This window comes from Protopterus annectens, chromosome 15.part0 (assembly GCF_019279795.1).
Source record: "Protopterus annectens isolate FY-2018-M chromosome 15.part0, PAN1.0, whole genome shotgun sequence".
Lineage (NCBI taxonomy): Eukaryota > Metazoa > Chordata > Ceratodontiformes > Protopteridae > Protopterus > Protopterus annectens.
Window position 1 is genome coordinate 176,319,059 of NC_056749.1, and position 19,398 is coordinate 176,338,456.

At 35.8% G+C, this 19,398-nt stretch overlaps 1 protein-coding gene across 3 annotated transcripts in view; it reads right to left on the reverse strand.

The window, feature by feature from the left end:
• The window catches only part of LOC122790096 (wiskott-Aldrich syndrome protein family member 3-like), a 995,086-nt gene that overhangs the window by 95,082 nt on the left and 880,606 nt on the right, over positions 1 to 19,398 (reverse strand). For all 3 annotated transcript variants that reach the window (XM_044057665.1, XM_044057666.1, XM_044057667.1), the window contains one exon: positions 16,248 to 16,511. In XM_044057665.1, the coding sequence (XP_043913600.1) occupies positions 16,248 to 16,511 (264 nt within the window). The remainder of the gene's footprint in view (positions 1 to 16,247; positions 16,512 to 19,398) is intronic.

The following is a 19,398-nucleotide window of genomic DNA, read 5'->3' on the forward strand; positions in this document are numbered from 1 at the left end:
CTGTCCTTTAATAATATTATACTTGACATAGGTAGGATGCATACTAGAGTAATGCAATAACCCACTACTGGCTACATTTTTGTAACTGATAACCAAACCTAAAACATCTTTCCATTCCTCTTTCAACAACTCTGTGTCTAAAAAACAGACTTTTGAGGTGTCTCAACCACTAGGAAATTGCAAAAAAGAGGTGCTGTTGTTCACATCTTCTTAAAATATGGCCAGTTCAGATTTTATTCCCCTCCATACAAAAAAGGGGCAATCTATAAAACGATAATAGGTGACAATCTTTTCCCTATTGACAAGCTTAGACATAATGTTGTTCTCCCAATGCGATATGACCAAATTGGCATAATTGGGAGACATTCTTGCACCCATCGCTACACCCTTGGTTTGTAGAAAGTACTTGTCATTAAAGACAAAAAAATTGTACAAAAGAATGTTGTCAATACGTTCCAACATAAAGTTAGATTATCCTAAATCATACTCACCACTGTGTATCAACATATAACCCATCCACTCTAAACCCACCTCGTGCGAAATACAAGTGTATAAGGATGCCACATCCACTGTAACCAATAAATCTCCTATTTCCACTTTAATGGTCTTGATTTGACTTTAAAAATCAAAGGAGTCCCTAATAAAAAAAAATCTGTCCTTTGTACTAATTCAAGCATAGTCCTATCAATAAATTTAGAACACAGTTCTAACTTGGATGCTGGTGAAGAAACAATGGGCCTGTAAGGTGGAGAATGCTCATGTTTGTGTATCTTCGGGATACCAGAAAGATGTCCTATCTTGGGCTTGTCAACTGTAAAAAAATCTAACATTGTTAGAGAAATTATTCCTGCCACAAAAGCATCTTGAAGCCACAAATCTATTATTTTGTATGCCCTAAAAACATCTGCCTTAGATACTAACTGATATACAAATTCATCTGCTAACAAAGCCTAAATACCCTTGATATAATGCTCTGTGTTCACTATAACCATGGAACCCCCCTTGTCTGCACGCATGACCCTAATGGAACAGTCTTGACTAATGGAGCTGAAAATTGCTTGCTCAGACACAGTTATGTTAAAAAACTTTCTTTTACTTTTTTTGTTCAACAAATCTCTAATTTCCACCTCACACAAATCTTCATGTGCCTTAAGCATTGAGTGTAAAGGTGGATTAAACACACTAGGTATAATAAAATCCCCTTTAGATTTACCATCTTGATTTCCCATAATAAGCTTTAAATTAAGTTTGCATGTGTATGCTTTCAAATCTATAATGGTGTCCACAATGTCCGCCCTTCAGGAGGGCACAAAATTAAAACCTTTTCTCAGTAAGTCAGTTTCTGCCCCTGAAAAACAATCTTCTCGACAAATTGTAAATTTTAAATAACATAGGCATGAGCTGGGTGTCAGGCACCACTACTGTCTCTTGCCCTGCGAAACAAAGGATAAACACTTACTTGACTTGCAGCCTCTGTTACTTGCATTGTAGTCAGATTGCTGTAACTGTTCCAGTTCTGCCATGGTGGAATTTCTCTCCTCACCGGACTGGAATCCTCCTAACGATAGACACTTGGAACACCGTGGAGATAAAAAACGCCTTAAGTCTCTTTTTTTGTCATAGGAACTCCTAGTCTCCCTGCTAACTCCTTCTTCCTGCACATTTGCAGGCCGTGATGATGAAAGCTCTTCTGAGACATCACCAACTGGTTTTAAGGTGGAACCACTCATTTCTTCTTGATACAATTTCCGATCCCTGTTGGCCTTCTTTTCTTTTTTCTGCATAAGGATTTTGTCCAATGTGTTAATTTTAGGCTGCATGCATGTTCTTCAAAAAATCATCTATTTCCTTTGGGGAAGCATCCAAACTAAGCTTGTCCAGTAGCCCATCAATCCATTTGGGAAGCTTGAGTTCTTCCTCCTCATGGTGTTCCTTAAGCAGCTTAAGGAATGCTAAACCTGCTTCCTCTTGCACTTTTTTCCATTTATCCATAAAAGTACTACTAAAAATACCATTTGGAGTATTGTTGACTTGCAACCCTCTTGGCACTAGCTTGACATCTAAACAATATTTAAAAAATGCAATGTCCCACTGCAATCTCTTGTGCTTAACAAGGGATTCTTCCAAGTCTTTCAACAGCCAATCTTTGTTAAAGATTACTCTAGGCATAGACTCAGGTAGCCCAGACAAATCCCCTGATCAGCATTAATAACCACAGGTGCCATCATGAAACCTTTCACCATGCTCCTCCAGAAACAATTCTGTTCATCTGGACAGTATGGCTACTCCACATCTACAGCTCTTTCACCTGCTTGGGAAACTATGGGGTAAGAATGGATAGTGACATCCAATAAACTCTCTCCCTCAAGAAGTACTCCACTTTGAGACATCTTGCCAGCAATACCAAAAAATAGAAAAAAACTGCACTGGATGCCTCAATTTGCGCAACACAACACAAATTTAAACTGAAACACAAAAAAGTGGAGTCAAAAAATATTTCTCTTGGAATTTTAATGCCACTGGTTAAGCGCTTTCGGCCAACAACTCTGGCCTTCTTCAGAACAAAACAACTAAGTTAATGCTGCCCTTATATAGAAAACAACCAACAATCCTAGCCAATCACATTATGTTCAATTAATTAATAAACAAACATAAAAAACATACATTCACTTGAAGCAACACTTAAAACAATATTTCTTGAGTGGAACATTAAAAACGTGTATGCATATGTAAACAAATCCTATTTACATTTATTATAATATGCCTTTCTTTTTAAAACTACTTTATAATTAACTCCATTATTCAAGCCTGGTGCCCTACATGCATCCATTAAAACTTTCCATTTGAACTCCCTGTGTCAAGTTCTCCATCTCTGTCCCCTTTAAAATTCTGGGGAACATGATCAATAACCCCAAAAGAGAATCTGACTCCATTCTTATTAGCTACACATGTAAGAGTATGCTTGTAAAGGGCGTTGTCCAAATTGCTCTTTTTCACACCATAATAATGCTCATAAATCCTATTTCTCAATTGTCTGTTAGTCTTTCCAATGTAAAATGAAGGACAAACCGAACATTTGGCCATATACACCACATAGGTGGATTTACAGCTAAAAATCCCAGGAACCTGACAAGCCCTTTGGTGAGTGCAAACTTCAAAAACTGACCCTTCTGAAATGCATTTGCAAAAGTTACAACTTTTGCACTTAAAAGTGCCTCCACCTTTTTATCCCCCTTGTTGTGTCCACTTTCTAACATTTCTTTAAAATTCTTTGCTCTTTTGTTGACAAAAAGAGGTACCTCTCACACAACTGCCTTTAAATCACTATTAGACACTAAAATTCTCCAGTTATTAGATATTATATCCTTAATTTCTTTACTGTCAACAGTAAACATTAACAACATGGAGGTAACCCAATCTTTGTCACCTGGAATGTTCTCTCCTGTTCCTTCCATGTTGCAATTACTTTTTAAAACCTCATTCACAACCTCAGGGGGGTATCCTCTATTTTTAAACCTACAATGCAGCTCCTCCACCAAAGAATCTAACCTTTGTCTTGTCACTTGTCAACCTATTTAATCTTACTAAATGTCCTTTAATAATATTATACTTGACATAGGTAGGATGCATACTAGAGTAATGCAATAACCCATTACTGGCTACATTTTTGTAACTGATAACCGAACCTAAAACATCCTTCCCTTCCTCTTTCAACAACTCTGTGTCTAGAAAACAGACTTTTGAGGTGTCTCAACCACCAGGAAATCACAAAAAAGAGGTGCTGTTGTTCACAACTTCTAAAAATATGGCCAGTTCAGATTTTCTTCCCCTCCATACAAAAAAGGGGTCATCTATAAAACGGTAATAGATGACACTCTTTTCGCTATTGACAAGCTTAGACATAATGTTGTTCTCCCAATGCGATATGAGCAAATTGGCATAATTGTGAGACATTCTTGCACCCATCGCTACACCCTTGGTTTGTAGAAAGTACTTGTCATTAAAGACAAAAAAATTGTACAAAAGAATGTTGTCAATACATTCCAACATAAAGTTACATTACCCTAAATCATACTCACCACTGTGTATCAACATATAACCCACCCACTCTAAACCCACCTCGTGAGGAATACAAGTGTATAAGGATGCCACATCCACTGTAACCAATAAATCTCCTATTTCCACTTTAATGGTCTTGATTTGATTTAAAAAATCAAAGGAGTCTCTAATAAAAAATATGTCCTTTGTACTAATTTAAGCAACGTCCTATCAATAAATTTAGAACACAGTTCTAACTTGGATGCTGGTAAAGAAATAATGGGCCTGTAAGGTGGAGAATGCTCATCTTAGTGTATCTTCGGGATACCAGAAAGATGTCCTATCTTGGGCTTGTCAACTGTAAAAAAATCTAACATTGTTTGAGAAATTATTCCTGCCACAAAAGCATCTTGAAGCCACAAATGTAGTTTTTTTATGCCCTAAAAACATCTGCCTTAGATAATAACTGATATGCAGATTCATCTGTTAACAAAGCCTAAATACCCTTGATGTAATCCTCTGTGTTCACTATAACCATGGAACCCCCCTTGTCTGCACGCATGACCCTAATGGAACAGTCTTGACTAATGGAGTTGAAAATTGCTTGCTCAGACACAGTTATGTTAAAAAACGTTCTTTTACTTTTTCTGTTCAACAAATCTCTAATTTCCACCTCACACCAATCTTCAAATGCCTTAAGCATTGAATGTAATGGTGGATTAAACACACTAGGTATAATAAAATTCCCTTTAGATTTACCATCTTGATTTCCCATAATAAGCTTTAAATTAAGTTTGCATGTGTATGCTTTCAAATCTATAATGGTGTCCACAATGTCCACCCTTCAGGAGGGCACAAAATTAAAGCCTTTTCTCAGTAAGTCAGTTTCTGCCCCAGAAAAAACTCTTCTCGACAAATTGTAAATTTTAATTAACATAGGCATGAGATGGGTGTCAGGCACCACTGCTGTCTCTTGTCCCTGTGAAACAAAGGGTAAACACTTACTTGACTTGCAGGTTCTATTACTTGCGTTGAGGTCAGATTGCTGTAACTGTTCCAGTTCTGTCATGGTGGTATTTCTCTCCTCACCGGACTGGAATCCTCCTAACGATCCCTTTTCTTACCCTTTTCTCCTGCAGACACTTGGAACAGCGTGGACATAAAAAATGCCTTGAGTCTCTTTTCTCTTTTTCACCATAGGAACTCCTAGTCTCCCTGCTAACTCCTTCCTCCTGCTCATTTGCAGGCCATGATAATGAAAGCTCTTCTGAGACATCACCAACCGGTTTTAAGGTGGAACCCCTCATTTCTTCTTGATACAATTTCCAATCCCTGTTGGCCTTCTTTTCTTTTTTCTGCCTAAGGGTTTTGTCCAATGTGTTAATTTTAGGCTGCATGTTCTTCAAAAAATCATCTATTTCCTTTGGGGAAGCATCCAAATTAAACTTGTCCATTAACCCATCAATCCATTTGGCAAGCTTGAGTTCTTCCTCCTCATGGTGTTCCTTAAGCAGCTTAAGGAATGCTAAACCTGCTTCCTCTTGCACTTTTTTCCATTTATCCATAAAGGTGCTAGTAAAAATACCATTTGGAGTATTGTTGACTTGCAATCCTCTTGGCACTCACTTGACATCTAAACAATATTTAAAAAAAGGCAATGTCCCACTGCAATCTCTTGTGCTTAACAAGGGATTCTTCTAAGTCTTTCAACAGCCAATCTTTGTTCAAGATGACCCTAGGCATAGATTCAGATAGCCAAGACAAATCCCCTGATCAACATTAATAACCTTTCACCATGCTCCTCCAGAAAGAATTCTGTTCATCTGGACAGTATGGCAACTCCACATCTACAGCTCTTTCACCTGCTTGGGAATCTATGGGGTACGAATGGATAATGACATCCAATAAACTCTCTTCCTCAAAAAGTACTCCACTTTAAGACATCTTGCCAGCAATACAAAAAAAAATAGAAAAAAACTGCACTGGATGCCTCAAATAGTGCTACACAACACAAATTTAAACTGAAACACAAACAAGTGGAGTCAAAAAATATTTCTCTTGGAATTTTATTGCCACTGGTTACCACTTTCGGCCAACAACTCTGGCCTTCTTCAGAACAAAACAACTAAGTTAATGCTGCCCTTGTATAGAAAACAACCAACAATCCTAGCCAATCACATTATGTTCAATTAATTAATAAACAAACATAAAAAAACATACATCCACTTGAAGCAACACTTAAAACAATATTTCTTGAGTGAAACATTAAAAACATGTGTATGCATATGTAAACAAATCCTATTTACATTTATTATAATATGCCTTTCTTTTTAAAACTACTTTATAATTAACTCCATTATCAAGCCTGGTGCCCTACACGCATCCAATAAAATTTGCCATTTGAACTCCCTCTGTCAAGTTCCCCATCTCTGTCCCCTTTAAAATTCTGGGGACATGATCAATAACCCCAAAAGAGAATTTGACTCCATTGTTATTACCTAGACATGTAAGAGTATGCTTGTAAATGGCGTTGTCCAAATTGTTCTTTTCATAGCATAATAATGCTCATAAATCCTATTTCTCAATTGTCTGTTAGTCTTTCCAATGTAAAATGAAGGACAAACCGAACATTTGGCCATATACATCACATAGGTGGATTTACAACTAAAAATCCCAGGAACCTGACAAGCCCTTTGGTGAGTGCAAACTTCAAAAACTGACCCTTCTGAAATGCATTTGCAAAAGTTACAACTTTTGCACTTAAAATTGCCTCCACCATTTTTATCCCCCTTGTTGTGTCCACTTTATAACATTTCTTTACAATGCTTTGCTCTTTTGTTGACAAAAAGAGGTACCTCTCCCACAACTGCCTATAAATCACTATTAGACACTAAAATTCTCCAGTTATTAGATATTATGTCCTTAATTTCTTTACTGTCAACAGTAAACGTTAACAACATGGAGGTAACCCAGTATTTGTCACCTTGAATGTTCTCTCCTGTTCCTTCCAGGTTGCAATTACTTTTTAAAACCTCATTCACAACCTCAGGGGAGTATCCTCTATTTTTAAACCTACAATGCAGCTCCTCCGCCAAAGAATCTAACCTTGTCTTGTCACTTGTCAACCTATTTAATCTTACTAAATGTCCTTTAATAATATTATACTTGACTTAGGTAGGATGCATACCGGAGTAATACAATGATCCATTACTGGCTACATTTGTGTAACTGATAACTGAACCCAAAACATCCTTTCCTTCCTCTTTCAGCACATCTATGTCTAAAAAAACAGACTTTTGAGGTGTCCCAACCACCAGTAAATCACAAAAAAAGAGGTGCTGTTGTTCATATCTTCTAAAAATATGGCCAGTTCAGACTCTGTTCCCCTCCATACAAAAAAGAGGTCATCTATAAAACAGTAATAGGTGACAATCTTTTCCCTATTGATAAGCTTAAACATAATATTGGAAAATGTTGGAAAATATATCAAGAGAAATTTGCAAAGAGTTGGTATTTCTTCATTTTACCTTGGTCAATTCACAATGTACTTTAAAATAATGGAAAATATTCAGCATTGATTATTCCTTCTCTACGACTTTGAAAAACATGGGGCACTTGTAGTATCGATGATACAAAATGGAGTCCAAGTTTTAACGAAACCAGGTTTCAGTAATAAATGCTATATCCACTTCCCAAAGCAGGTCCAAAATAATATCAGGTCCAAACTAGGAACAGTCTTGTTTTATAGGGATCAGTTTTAAATAGCAGAGAACCAGAGGGGAATATAAGAAAAAAGGACCTTCAAAAAATTTCAAGACAATTCACCTCCCATGATACTTCATTAAAGCAGGAGAGCCCTGGTCACAATATCATTTCAAAACTAAGCTGGTGTCTAATTACCCTAACTGATATACAGTGAATCATAAGTGGAGATATAGAGATCATGGCACATTGGGCCTCCCATCCTAATGGCAATTAGCAATAAGCAATGAATGAAATAAGCTCCAGGACACCAACAGGATAAAAAATTCCACAGCTTTTAATAAATCCAACAAAACATGAGCGCTTTCGTCTCGATGCAAGACTTCATCAGATAAAACAGTACTAGTGCTACACTTGTTATATATAATACCCTATGACCTAAACAATTAAAATTTTAAAGTGACCACCGACAGCTAAAAAATGCATTGCTTGACAATTTTATATAAAAACCATGAATCAAATATTGTACCACTTTTTTTGTATAGAAAACATCATTGTATAAATTATACATAAAATGTAAATAAATAAGTAAATATAAATACAACTATAATTTGTCCAAAAATTCAACACCTTCAAAATATATATATATATATATATATATATATATATATATATATATATATATATGATTCTATTACTTTGTGTATTCTTGTATTTTTATATATTTTTGTATATGCTACAAAAGTCAAATTCTCCCCGCTCTTTCTATTAATACTGCTTTAATGTTTATGTATTCATTGAGACCTGGTGGAATATTTGCTTTTAGCCACAGTTGACTCTTCAACTCCCTGTTGAGTAGTACATTTTTCATATCACCCCCTCTGTTGTTATTCTTAATCAAATCTATTATTCCAAACTTAAAGCCATTAAAAGCTGTACAAGAAACAGCATGTTTATATAGGGCACTAGTTTCTTTCCTTGTCCTAATATCGTTCAAGTGCTCGTACATTCTTACCTTCAGTGCCCTTTCGGTTTTTCCTACATAGAATGCCGAGCACTGGGAACATATAGCTAAATAGACTAACATCATAGTGTTACAATTCCCTTTACAGAATTTAACTACACTATTCAATCCGTTTTTTAATCTCAAAGATGCGTCTTTAAATATATGAGAACATAACCCACACCTACCACATGCGTTAGTTCCTCTCCCTTGAATCTCCCTGTAATTGATTCTTTCAAACAACCTTTTAAAATTGACACCTGTCCTAAAAGTAAATCGTGGTCTCTCCCCAATCACTTCATATAATTCCTTATTGGTTTTCAGTATACAGCAATTTGTCTTCACTATCAGTATGAACAAGTCAGAAAATATATTGAACTCCGTAATACAAGCCCCTTGATAGTTTCTTTCTTCCTTATTTGATTCCACTGCTTCATGGAATGGTAATCCAAGTAGTGCTTTGTACCTGGTACCCCATCCACTATATACATCTTCCAGAATTTTTCCTACCAGTTCTTAGGATATCCCCTCTCAATGAACTTTTTGCTCAGGAATACAAATTCCTCAAATAAATCCAAGAAGTCAGATGTCATTCTCGCTACTCTGACTGCTTGTCCCTTAATGAGACTCTTTTTTTTGATGATAAGGGTGAAAGCTCTCATGGTGCAGATAACTGTTACACCAAGTGTCCTTGCAGAATATCCTGGATTTAAATCCCTGTGGTGTCTTATGAATAGTGATGTTGAGATAGTTAATACTACTTACATTAATAGTATGTGTAAAAGAAAGAAATTCAGTTGTGTTATTCAGATATTCCATAAATGGGATTATACCTTCCTGATTACCATTCCATAAAATAAAGATATCATCCAAAAATCTCAAATAACACTTAATGTGTTGCTTGTATACACTCTTAAACACAAATCTTTCTTCCCACTCTAACATCACTAAATTTGCATATACGGGGGCACAAGCTGCCCCCATTGCTACGCCACTCGTCTGTTGGTAATATTCACCCTGAAAACGGATGTAATTATTATTGAAAACAACTTCCATAAGTTCTAAAATCAGTAACTGTTGATCATTAGTCAAATTTGAATGTTTATAAATACTATCTCCAAAGAACTCGTGTCCTACAATTCGTGGTATACATGTAAACAAATCTTTTACATCTATAGTCAGAAAGATACAGTTCGCAGTCCACAGTTCTTTATTTAATTTTCCAAGAAATTCCCAGGAATCTTTAATTAAATGTTCCATTTTGGTAACTATACTCTTGGTTAAACTATCTATGTATACTGCAATCGGATGTGTTTTAGAATTTCTAGCCGAGACGATAGGCCTAAATGGGGGTTCTAATAAAAAATTATGAACTCTGGGGACTCCAGAAAAATGTGGAATGATAGGATCATATTGTCTTAAATAGTGATGTGTTGATAAATCAATTCTACTTTCAACTAAATATTCCTCCAGAAGTGAATCAATCCTTCTATAGGCTATTTGTATTTCATTGTATGAGACAGGTGTATATATGTTGGTGTCCATCAAGATGTTGGTCAACGCATTACTATATTCCTCATTGTCAAACAGAACCACTCCCCCGCCTTTATCAGGCTTCATAACCCGAATATTTTTCTGTGTCTGTAAATCAAAAAGCAACTTCTCCTCATCTTTACTCAAATTGTGATATTCTGTTCTCTTTTTATTTTTTGCAAATGCTTCATAGATTTCATTAGTAACAATGTTCTCAAAGGTTAATAAAGCCGGATGCAGGGGTGGGTTATAAGTACTATTCCTAATAAGTCCCTTGTTGGTATGACTTTTATCGCTTACAGTTTTCTTGTAAGCCAAATTTAAATTTAATTTCCTCAAATATAATTTAAAATCTATTAAAATATGGGCCAGGTCACCAAACTGAGACCTAACAAATTTAAAACCTTTTGAAAAAAGGTCAAAATAATTCTTGTGTAGGACTGTGGTGGTGTAGTTGAAAATTTTAAAACCCCTATATTCGTTAACTATACCGTCAACACTCTGTATAATATTTATCTGCCCTTCTTCCCCACACTCTTCCATCCATAGCTGTTCCCATGTGAACCTGTCGAACAGCCTGGGTCTGAAGGAGGTCGGACTTTGTTTGCCAAACGCTCCGACCTCCTGGGGACTAGAAGATTATCAATGGTTTCAGAAAAGGAATCTAGTTCATCCAACACCCTTTTGGGGACAGTCCCATGGTCATTATAATGTTCAATAAAACCAGGTCTATATGTAACACTTGTTTCTTCCGTACCCCTATGCCTAGTGTGAACCCTATTCTGTGTCTTATAATTCTTGTTATAATAATTAAGAGGCCCCGGGTACATATTACCTTTAGTGTATTGTTCTTTATCCCTAAAAAGTTTTTTCTGTTTCCTAAAATACACTTTATTAATCCTATCATCAGTTCTTTTCAAAATCCTGTTGTACAACTCTCTATATTCGTCAAACAACAAGTCATTAGAAATGTCTTGATGAAGTTTGTTTATATCTACAAGCAAACTTTTCAAAGTCGATTCATTATATTTAATAAGCTTGGAAATTAAACCCAACCCACATTCATCAAAAAAATTATGAAAATCATTTAAAACAACATCTGAATATACAATACCAAATGGGTATTTGTACATTCTAAGACCCTGAGGTATTATTTTATGGCTCATACAATAGTTCAAATAACAATTATCAATCTGCAAATGTTTGTATTTGAACAATTTTTTCTCAAACAGTAACATCATGTCCTTTAATGTAGGCACGTTCGATTCATCCATGCCGTGACCCACAATACTGTCTTGAACTGGATGTGCTGAAGAGATCGAGTTAAAGTCAAAATTTTTATCTAAAACATCTTTAAAACAAAAGGATTGTTCATTTTGTAAAGTGTTTGCTGCCGAAACAACAGCGTTACTGTCAGTCGCTTTATCTTTAACAAGGAAATTGACTTGATGTACAGTACCTTTTGGCTTTTTGTTAATAAATTGCTGCCCACGATCCTGGTGATCAATGGTGGACCCATTGCATTCAAGCCGTGCGTTCTCTGCGGCCAAAACCTCACCAGATGTATTATCAAAAGACATACATTGGCGTCCACCTTGTTTCCACCATTGCTCTCGACCCTAGAGCATGGAGATGACGTGGAAAACCCCGCCGAAGTTTGAACTGGTTGGTTGCGAACTATACAAGCTCCCTCTACTGATTCAGCTTGACTAAACAAGTCTAAGAGTCTAGTTAGATCTCCTCTGAGGCTGGCCAGTTCTTCAAGCACTTTAACTACTTCTTGTTGTTTCCTAGTAATGCAACTAGGACTAAAAAGTACTTCATGACCAATAATTGTAGAATCACTGGGGGATCCTTCCATAATGGTAGCACAAATAGTACAAGAAGTGTAAAACCAATCCTTAGGCGGACTACTAGAGCTAACCAAAATATACTCAAACAAAACAACCAAGTCCAAACTAAACTATAATGAACGAAATAAGCTCCAGGCCACCAACAGGATAAAAAATTCCACAGCTTTTAATAAATCCAACAAAACATGAGCGCTTTCGTCTCGATGCAAGACTTCATCAGATAAAACATTACTAGTGCTACACTTGTTATATATAATACCCTATGACCTAAACAATTAAAATTTTAAAGTGACCACCGACAGCTAAAAAATGCATTGCATGACAATTTTATATAAAAACCATGAATCAAATATTGTACTACTTTTTTTGTATAGAAAACATCATGCTATCAATTATACATAAAATGTAAATAAATAAGTAAATATAAATACAACTATAATTTGTCCAAAAATTCAACACCTTCAAAAAAAAAAAAATATATATATATATATATATATATATATATATATATATATATATATATATATATATATATATATATATATATGATTCTATTATTTTGTGTATTTTTGTATTTTTATATATTTTTGTATATGCTACAAAAGTCAAATTCTCCCCGCTCTTTCTACTAATACTGCTTTAATGTTTATGTATTCATTGAGACCTGGTGGAATATTTGCTTTTAGCCTCAATTGCCACTTCAACTTGTAGTATCGATGATACAAAATGGAGTCCAAGTTTTAACGAAACCAGGTTTCAGTAATAAATGCTATGTCCACTTCCCAAAGCAGGTCCAAAATAATATCAGGTCCAAACTAGGAACAGTCGTGTTTTATAGGGATCAGTTTTAAATAGCAGAGAAGCAGAGGGGAATATAAGAAAAAAGGACCTTCAAAAAATTTCAAGACAATTCACCTCCCATGATACTTCATTAAAGCAGGTGAGCCCTGGTCACAATATCATTTCAAACCTAAGCTGGTGTCTAATTACCCTAACTGATATACAGTGAATCATAAGTGGAGATATAGAGATCATGGCACATTGGGCCTCCCATCCTAATGGCAATTAGCAATAAGCAACCATCAACCCAATAAAAATACAGATGACAGCAGTATAGGTAAGACAAGCCAATAGAATTCAATAAAAAGATCCCAAATTTAGGACAGTCTTCTCTTCAATTGATCAATAAATATAAAAGTCAATATAAACATCAAAGGATACCACTATATAATCTAAATACAAGATTCAAATAACACAATACATAATATGTAATAATATAATAAAATACCCCACACCATGCTAAATGAGGGAAGCAAAATTACCAATAGTAATTAAAGTCCCACACCTGAATCTTTTTTGCTATAACAGAAAAATGGTAACTGAATGAAAACATATTAACATTCAAAAACATGCCAAAATAATAATAATTATTGGTAATAGTAACCACAGCTCTAAAGGCCAAACTGAGCAGTTTAAAGTACATAGCATATAGACACTTGTAAAACATATAAGCAAGTAATACAAGTCAGCAAATACAAAATATTTTCACCATCACAGCAAATAAAAAAAACTCCCACCATGTATGTGATAAAAAGAATTATATTAAATGGGTAGATTTTTTTATAACTCCACTCACATTAGCTGTAATGGCACAATATAAATAAGTTAGGCCTCTCAAAGCAGGGTGGCTGTGAGATTCTAGAAAGCACCAACCAAACTATGAAAAGGCCAAATAATTCAAAGGGACTCAGAAATTAAAATACCAACATTGTTCCAGTAACTGAAGTATCTAACAAAAAAAAAAATATTTAAGGAAATAAAATTAAAGTACTACTAGAATGGTCTATGTTGCAGTAACCATATTCTCTAGATGGCCATGGGGAATGATAGGATTATTTGCAAGTGGTAAAATAGACATACAAACTTCCCTGTTATTAGCCAGTGTCACCTGTGATACAGAACAGTGTTCTGCATGATTCACTGTTACATTTTACTTAGTAATAATTACAGAATAAGTTACTGTCACACACTATAAACGTTGAACAAACAGTAATACATACAAGTTAATATATTCCCTTTATCTGTAAACTCTGGAAAATTAATGATCCATAAAACACACGCTGAAGCTTTGCATATGACTTGACTGAAAGAATACCAGAATGATAGAGTTTATGCCACAAAACAGAGTGGAATGCAGCACAGTTTTAAATTTAAAAATCACTGAAAAGCATAGTAGAAAGGATGGAGTGAGTGAGTGAGTGAGTGAGTGAGTGAGTGAGTGAGTGAGTGAGTGAGTGAGTGAGTGAGTGAGTGAGTGAGTGAGTGAGTGAGTGAGTGAGTGAGTGGGGGGCGGGCAACTGTAAAATGCATGGATTTGACAGCATTTCCTCCTTTCACTTGTACTAGAGGTACACAATATTATATGGCTATTCATTAAAATTTATAGTATTATTATAATTATTATTATTAATATATTTACTGAAATAATCTAGATCAAAGCCTATACATTAAGTACAGCCCTTCCAACTAAAGCAGCAGCATAGGAAGGCTTTCTAGTTTCATCATTCAGAGTATGCACCATGGTTGCCAATGCACCCACCTTCACACATGCATTGATTATTGTGGGGTGAGGTAAAAGACCATCTGGGCTTAGTGCATATGAGCCAGAATGGAAGGGCACATACAATGTCTGTTTCTTGCGTCACAGCACAATCCTCCCACCACAACTTATTTGATTGACAGAATACAGGAAAAACTCTTGAAGGGACAACTGCTACCAGATCACTTGGTAAGGGTTCATGCATGGTTCAGGCACATCTGGCAAACCTGCCTTTTTTATTATAAAGAATGTGTAGAGACTAGACTAGGGCAAGTCCATACTGTAGATGTTGCAACAATATTTTTGAGAGCATGGAGTACATAGAGACCTTGAAGGAGGTACCACCTCTGGATATTTGATTTTCACAATTTATAAGGCTGATCTTCTAGAGATTCAACTTAATTTTGTATGTTTATACATAATATAATTTTTTGTTTTTTTGTAAATATGGACACATTCCTATATGACTGGCTGCACAATTATATCAGCCCATTGTCACTAGCTGTTTAATACATTATTCTACTTTTTCCTGTCAAAGTATGCAGGGCCAACAGAATCAGCTGGGTCAATTGCAGGATTCCGGCTGCCTGTATTTCCAGTAAAAGTTTGTCTCTGATAACAGTAAAAATAAACTGCATGAAGACAGCCCTGCCACCAAGGGGGCTGAGCTACCATTCCAAATGCCAGATTATTCAACAGGACCAAGCTTTACAAACTTTACCAAGAATTGCAGTTAGCTTATTTAATTTCCAGCTGTGCTTTGAGCTAACATAACATTTCCCCTTTTAGCTGCTAAGTGGCCATCAATTAGGAAGATAAAGTCACCCATCCTCAAAAAAAATAGGTGAAGTTTTCAGTCTTCTTTTTCTTGACAAGGCCTCTTTCTTACACATACTAGGTCATTAAACCAAAAACAAGGCATTAAATTCTCAATGTGTCATGCCATTAGATTGCCTTCCAAGACAGAAGCATGTTAATAGAAGCTGTCAATGGGTAACAGTCATGTAGTGTTATGTTACTTCAGCTGACAAAATGTCACTAATGGACATGATTTTTGCTTGAGTATAGATGGGTTGTGGTCATCTCTACTGCTGTCTTTTTTCAGCATTTCAGATTTAGACTAGACTTAAGATTTGAATTTCTATACATAGCAAACTATCTATTCCCAAAATGAAAGGCATGCAAGTAACAATGCAATGCAAGGAAAAACAATGAGAAGCTCTTTCTTTTATAGACAACATCTACTAATCTGCTACAGTAGTACCCAGGCACCCTGATGAGCTCTGATGAACTGAAATGTGTCTGTATATGGTATTATTTCTGATTTAGTTTGGTAGTAATACCAGCCAGCTTTATTGATCATTTGCTGTCTTAATTAGTGTTTTAAAATGCTTATTTTCATGGGAGGTCTCCATAGTTCCTAGGAAACCTTGCAGTGATGGTAAATAAAGCTATTTCTCTATTTGTTAAGATGAAAAGTAAGACAGAAGAAAGTTTAATTCAGTCTGGCATACTGTACCTGTAGTCCTTGATCATCTGTGGTCTCGGGCCGTTAAGCATGTTGTCTGACAGTTGAGGTACATGTTGCTGCTGTACCCTGGTAAGAGAATTCTGACGGCTTCCTGGTGCCGATGCTCTGTAGCCACGTTCCTGCATTTGGTTAGCTAAAGCCATGATTTCTTTTCCCTCTATTGGTAACAGTGCTGCCAGGGCAGCTGCATGTTGTGCAAGGTGACTGGGGCTGGCGGGATATGACTGTTCTCCAGCATCAGACACATATGACCTGCAGCAAGAGAAACGAACATGTTGAAGGCTGGGCTGCTTACTCTTTGGAAAACTTCATATATTTTTTGTTGTTTATTTTTGACTTATGGGTAGTAATGTGAGCAGTGATACTTATTCAGTATAATACTGCCAGTCCAGGGCACAGTAAGGACTTTAGAAGAATAGGCCCTCACTAACTTTAAAATATAACTAACTGCAACATTTTTCTGTCTTTAGAAATGAGTAAATTCAAACTGTTTCAAAGAGAGAGAATTTAACTTCAGGATCTTTGCAGTTACTTTTCTTATATACTTTCTGGTTCAGACAATTATGCAGTTTCATGTTACTTCAGTGCTTAAGTTATCAGCATTCACAACAGATCAAGACTGTTTTCACCATTTGTTCTACTTCCATCAGTAAACCTGAAGCTTCTAACTTTCAAATATACTTACTAGAAATTGATTAAATATGCCAGCAAGACATTTAAATTGATTTTATTTGAATCTAATCTTTCAACAAACAAATAATCATGTTCTGGGACAAGCCTTCAGTACAAGAGAAATGCAAGGGGATATTTGATTAACAAGTTGACACTAGCGTACAAAAAACATCAAAGTTGCGTCTTTTTCTACATAGGCTTATCATAAACAATAGAATCTGTACGACCCCATCTAGACTGCTTTGTGCAGAAGGACAATCTAGAATACAGTCTGCACATCTGAAGACCATACTGAGTATTATGCACAGCTCCAGAATACATCTAGACTATTGTGTCCAGTTTAAGATAACACGTCTTCCTCCAAGGGAGGAAGCGCTGGAATCAGATGTCAGCCAGCAGGTCAGCACAGATTTGTACTGAGTTGCTAGGTTAATGCTAAATCACAGCACAAGAGTACCAAAGACAATATGTCCTAATAATTAATTAAGGAGACCTCTCAAACACTCTGTGTTGCACAGTAAGGTAGACCAGTGTTCCCCTGCCAATCTCCTTATTACTAGTTATAGCACTGACATCACAGCAAGATAAAGTGAAGGGCATGGTGGTGTGTTCAGTTTGGTGCATGGTCAGACATTTAATTTGCTGATTGTAAACATTTTGCATGACTTCAAAACTGATGTGTTGCCATTCTCATTTTGTAGTATTAAGTCATAGTTGTAAATCTTACCACTTCTGATGTATGTGCACCTCTCACGCTATTAGCTAAAGTTATTCCATTTGTCTGGTTCTCAGTTGCAATGGCATAAAAAGCCCTAGGTGTGACACATGACCCAACCCAGTTAACAGCTTGGGCACTGAAACAACCATGGAGGAGGAATGTGAGATGTGACTCATGTTGTCTTGAGTAGCCTGTGTAAAGACAGTTGTGTTTCCCAGTGGTCAGTTGCTCCCATGTGAGTGGAAGCTTACATGACAACAGTGGCAGTGTCCACAAAGACATGGGCTTTCCTTCCCAAGCTAGTGATGGCGGCCTTTGAGGGCATGTTTTTGTGTATATATGCATGTTTGTGGTACACATCAGTAAAGAAAGCAAATATCCATAACTACTGGATTCTTGCAGTCAGTACTGATGTAGACAGTAAAGCAGGAATTCTACATTTATTCAGTAATAAAAGGGTCACCGATATAAAATATATATTAAATAAATAATATACTAGTAAGCAGAAGCACTTCCTTTCTTAAAAGGTGTGTTGTTATATTTCTGAAGCATCCAGTTTCACTTCCATCAGTACAGGGAGCACATAAGCTACCTGAAAGCATTTGTCCCAGCACAGAATTTGTAATGGATGCTGCATTATAATTTAGCTGTAAGTTAATTTACATAGGAAAAAAATCTTTGATATGAAAACATAGAGTATCCAAGCACATGTATGCTACCCAAAACAGAAGCCTTGTTAGTGCATTCTTTGGATATACAAAAGATTATGAGGATTTTTTTAAATGTACTTTTATGTCATTACATTTTATTGATAAGATGTGAGAAATAGCTATTGATAGGGAGACATGTAGAGAAATGTGAATATATGTGGCAGTTGTTTTTAGATATTTACATACCACCACGTCTTTACTCAGGTTTAAAGGTTATTTAACAGAAAATATATTTAACTGAGGAGAAGACACAAATGCATAACATTAACAAAATTTAAAGTGTAAATGAATAGTTTAAGTATGTACATTTTAATATGTGCATTATTTTACTGTAAGAATGCAGAATGCATAAACAATTTTTAAGTTACTTTGCAAAATACCAAACACAACTCATCTAAAATTATTCAGTATAAAAAAATTGCATTGTTTTAATAATTAAAACAATCTAATGAAGTATCTTGATATGTTTAACAGTGATGGAAAAAGCTTACTGATTTTGGTACATAACAGAAGGTTTCTTTCAGTGTTTGTTGTTTTATTTCCACCGTGTTTACTATTCAGTTAAAAAAGATAATGTCTGGAGATTAATGCATCTACTCAGCCTGAATATAGCATTAACTGTTGGCACTTGCCTTTTGAATTTTAACTGTTTTAGTCTTAACAATTAAATGATTATAATACAGTCGACTCATTTTAAAACTGGACAGTAACTGTGTGCATTGTGTACTGGATTGACCTAACAGGTGGCAGAATTACTATAAAGACAAAAAAGGGGGTACCATCACTAGAAAGATATCATTAGTACCTCCTCGGAAACTGTTTCTTGGGCGCGCATGCATGCGCATGTATATATATATGTGTGTGTATGTGTGTGTGTGTGTGTGTGTGTGTGTGTGTGTGTGTGTGTGTGTGTGTGTGTGTGTGTGTGTGTGTGTGTGTGTGTGTGTGTGTGTGTGTGTGTGTGTGTTAAATAGTTTTGGCCAGATCTGGGCTACTTTCATAAGATCACATTGGAAGGCATTAGCATAAGAACAAAGTG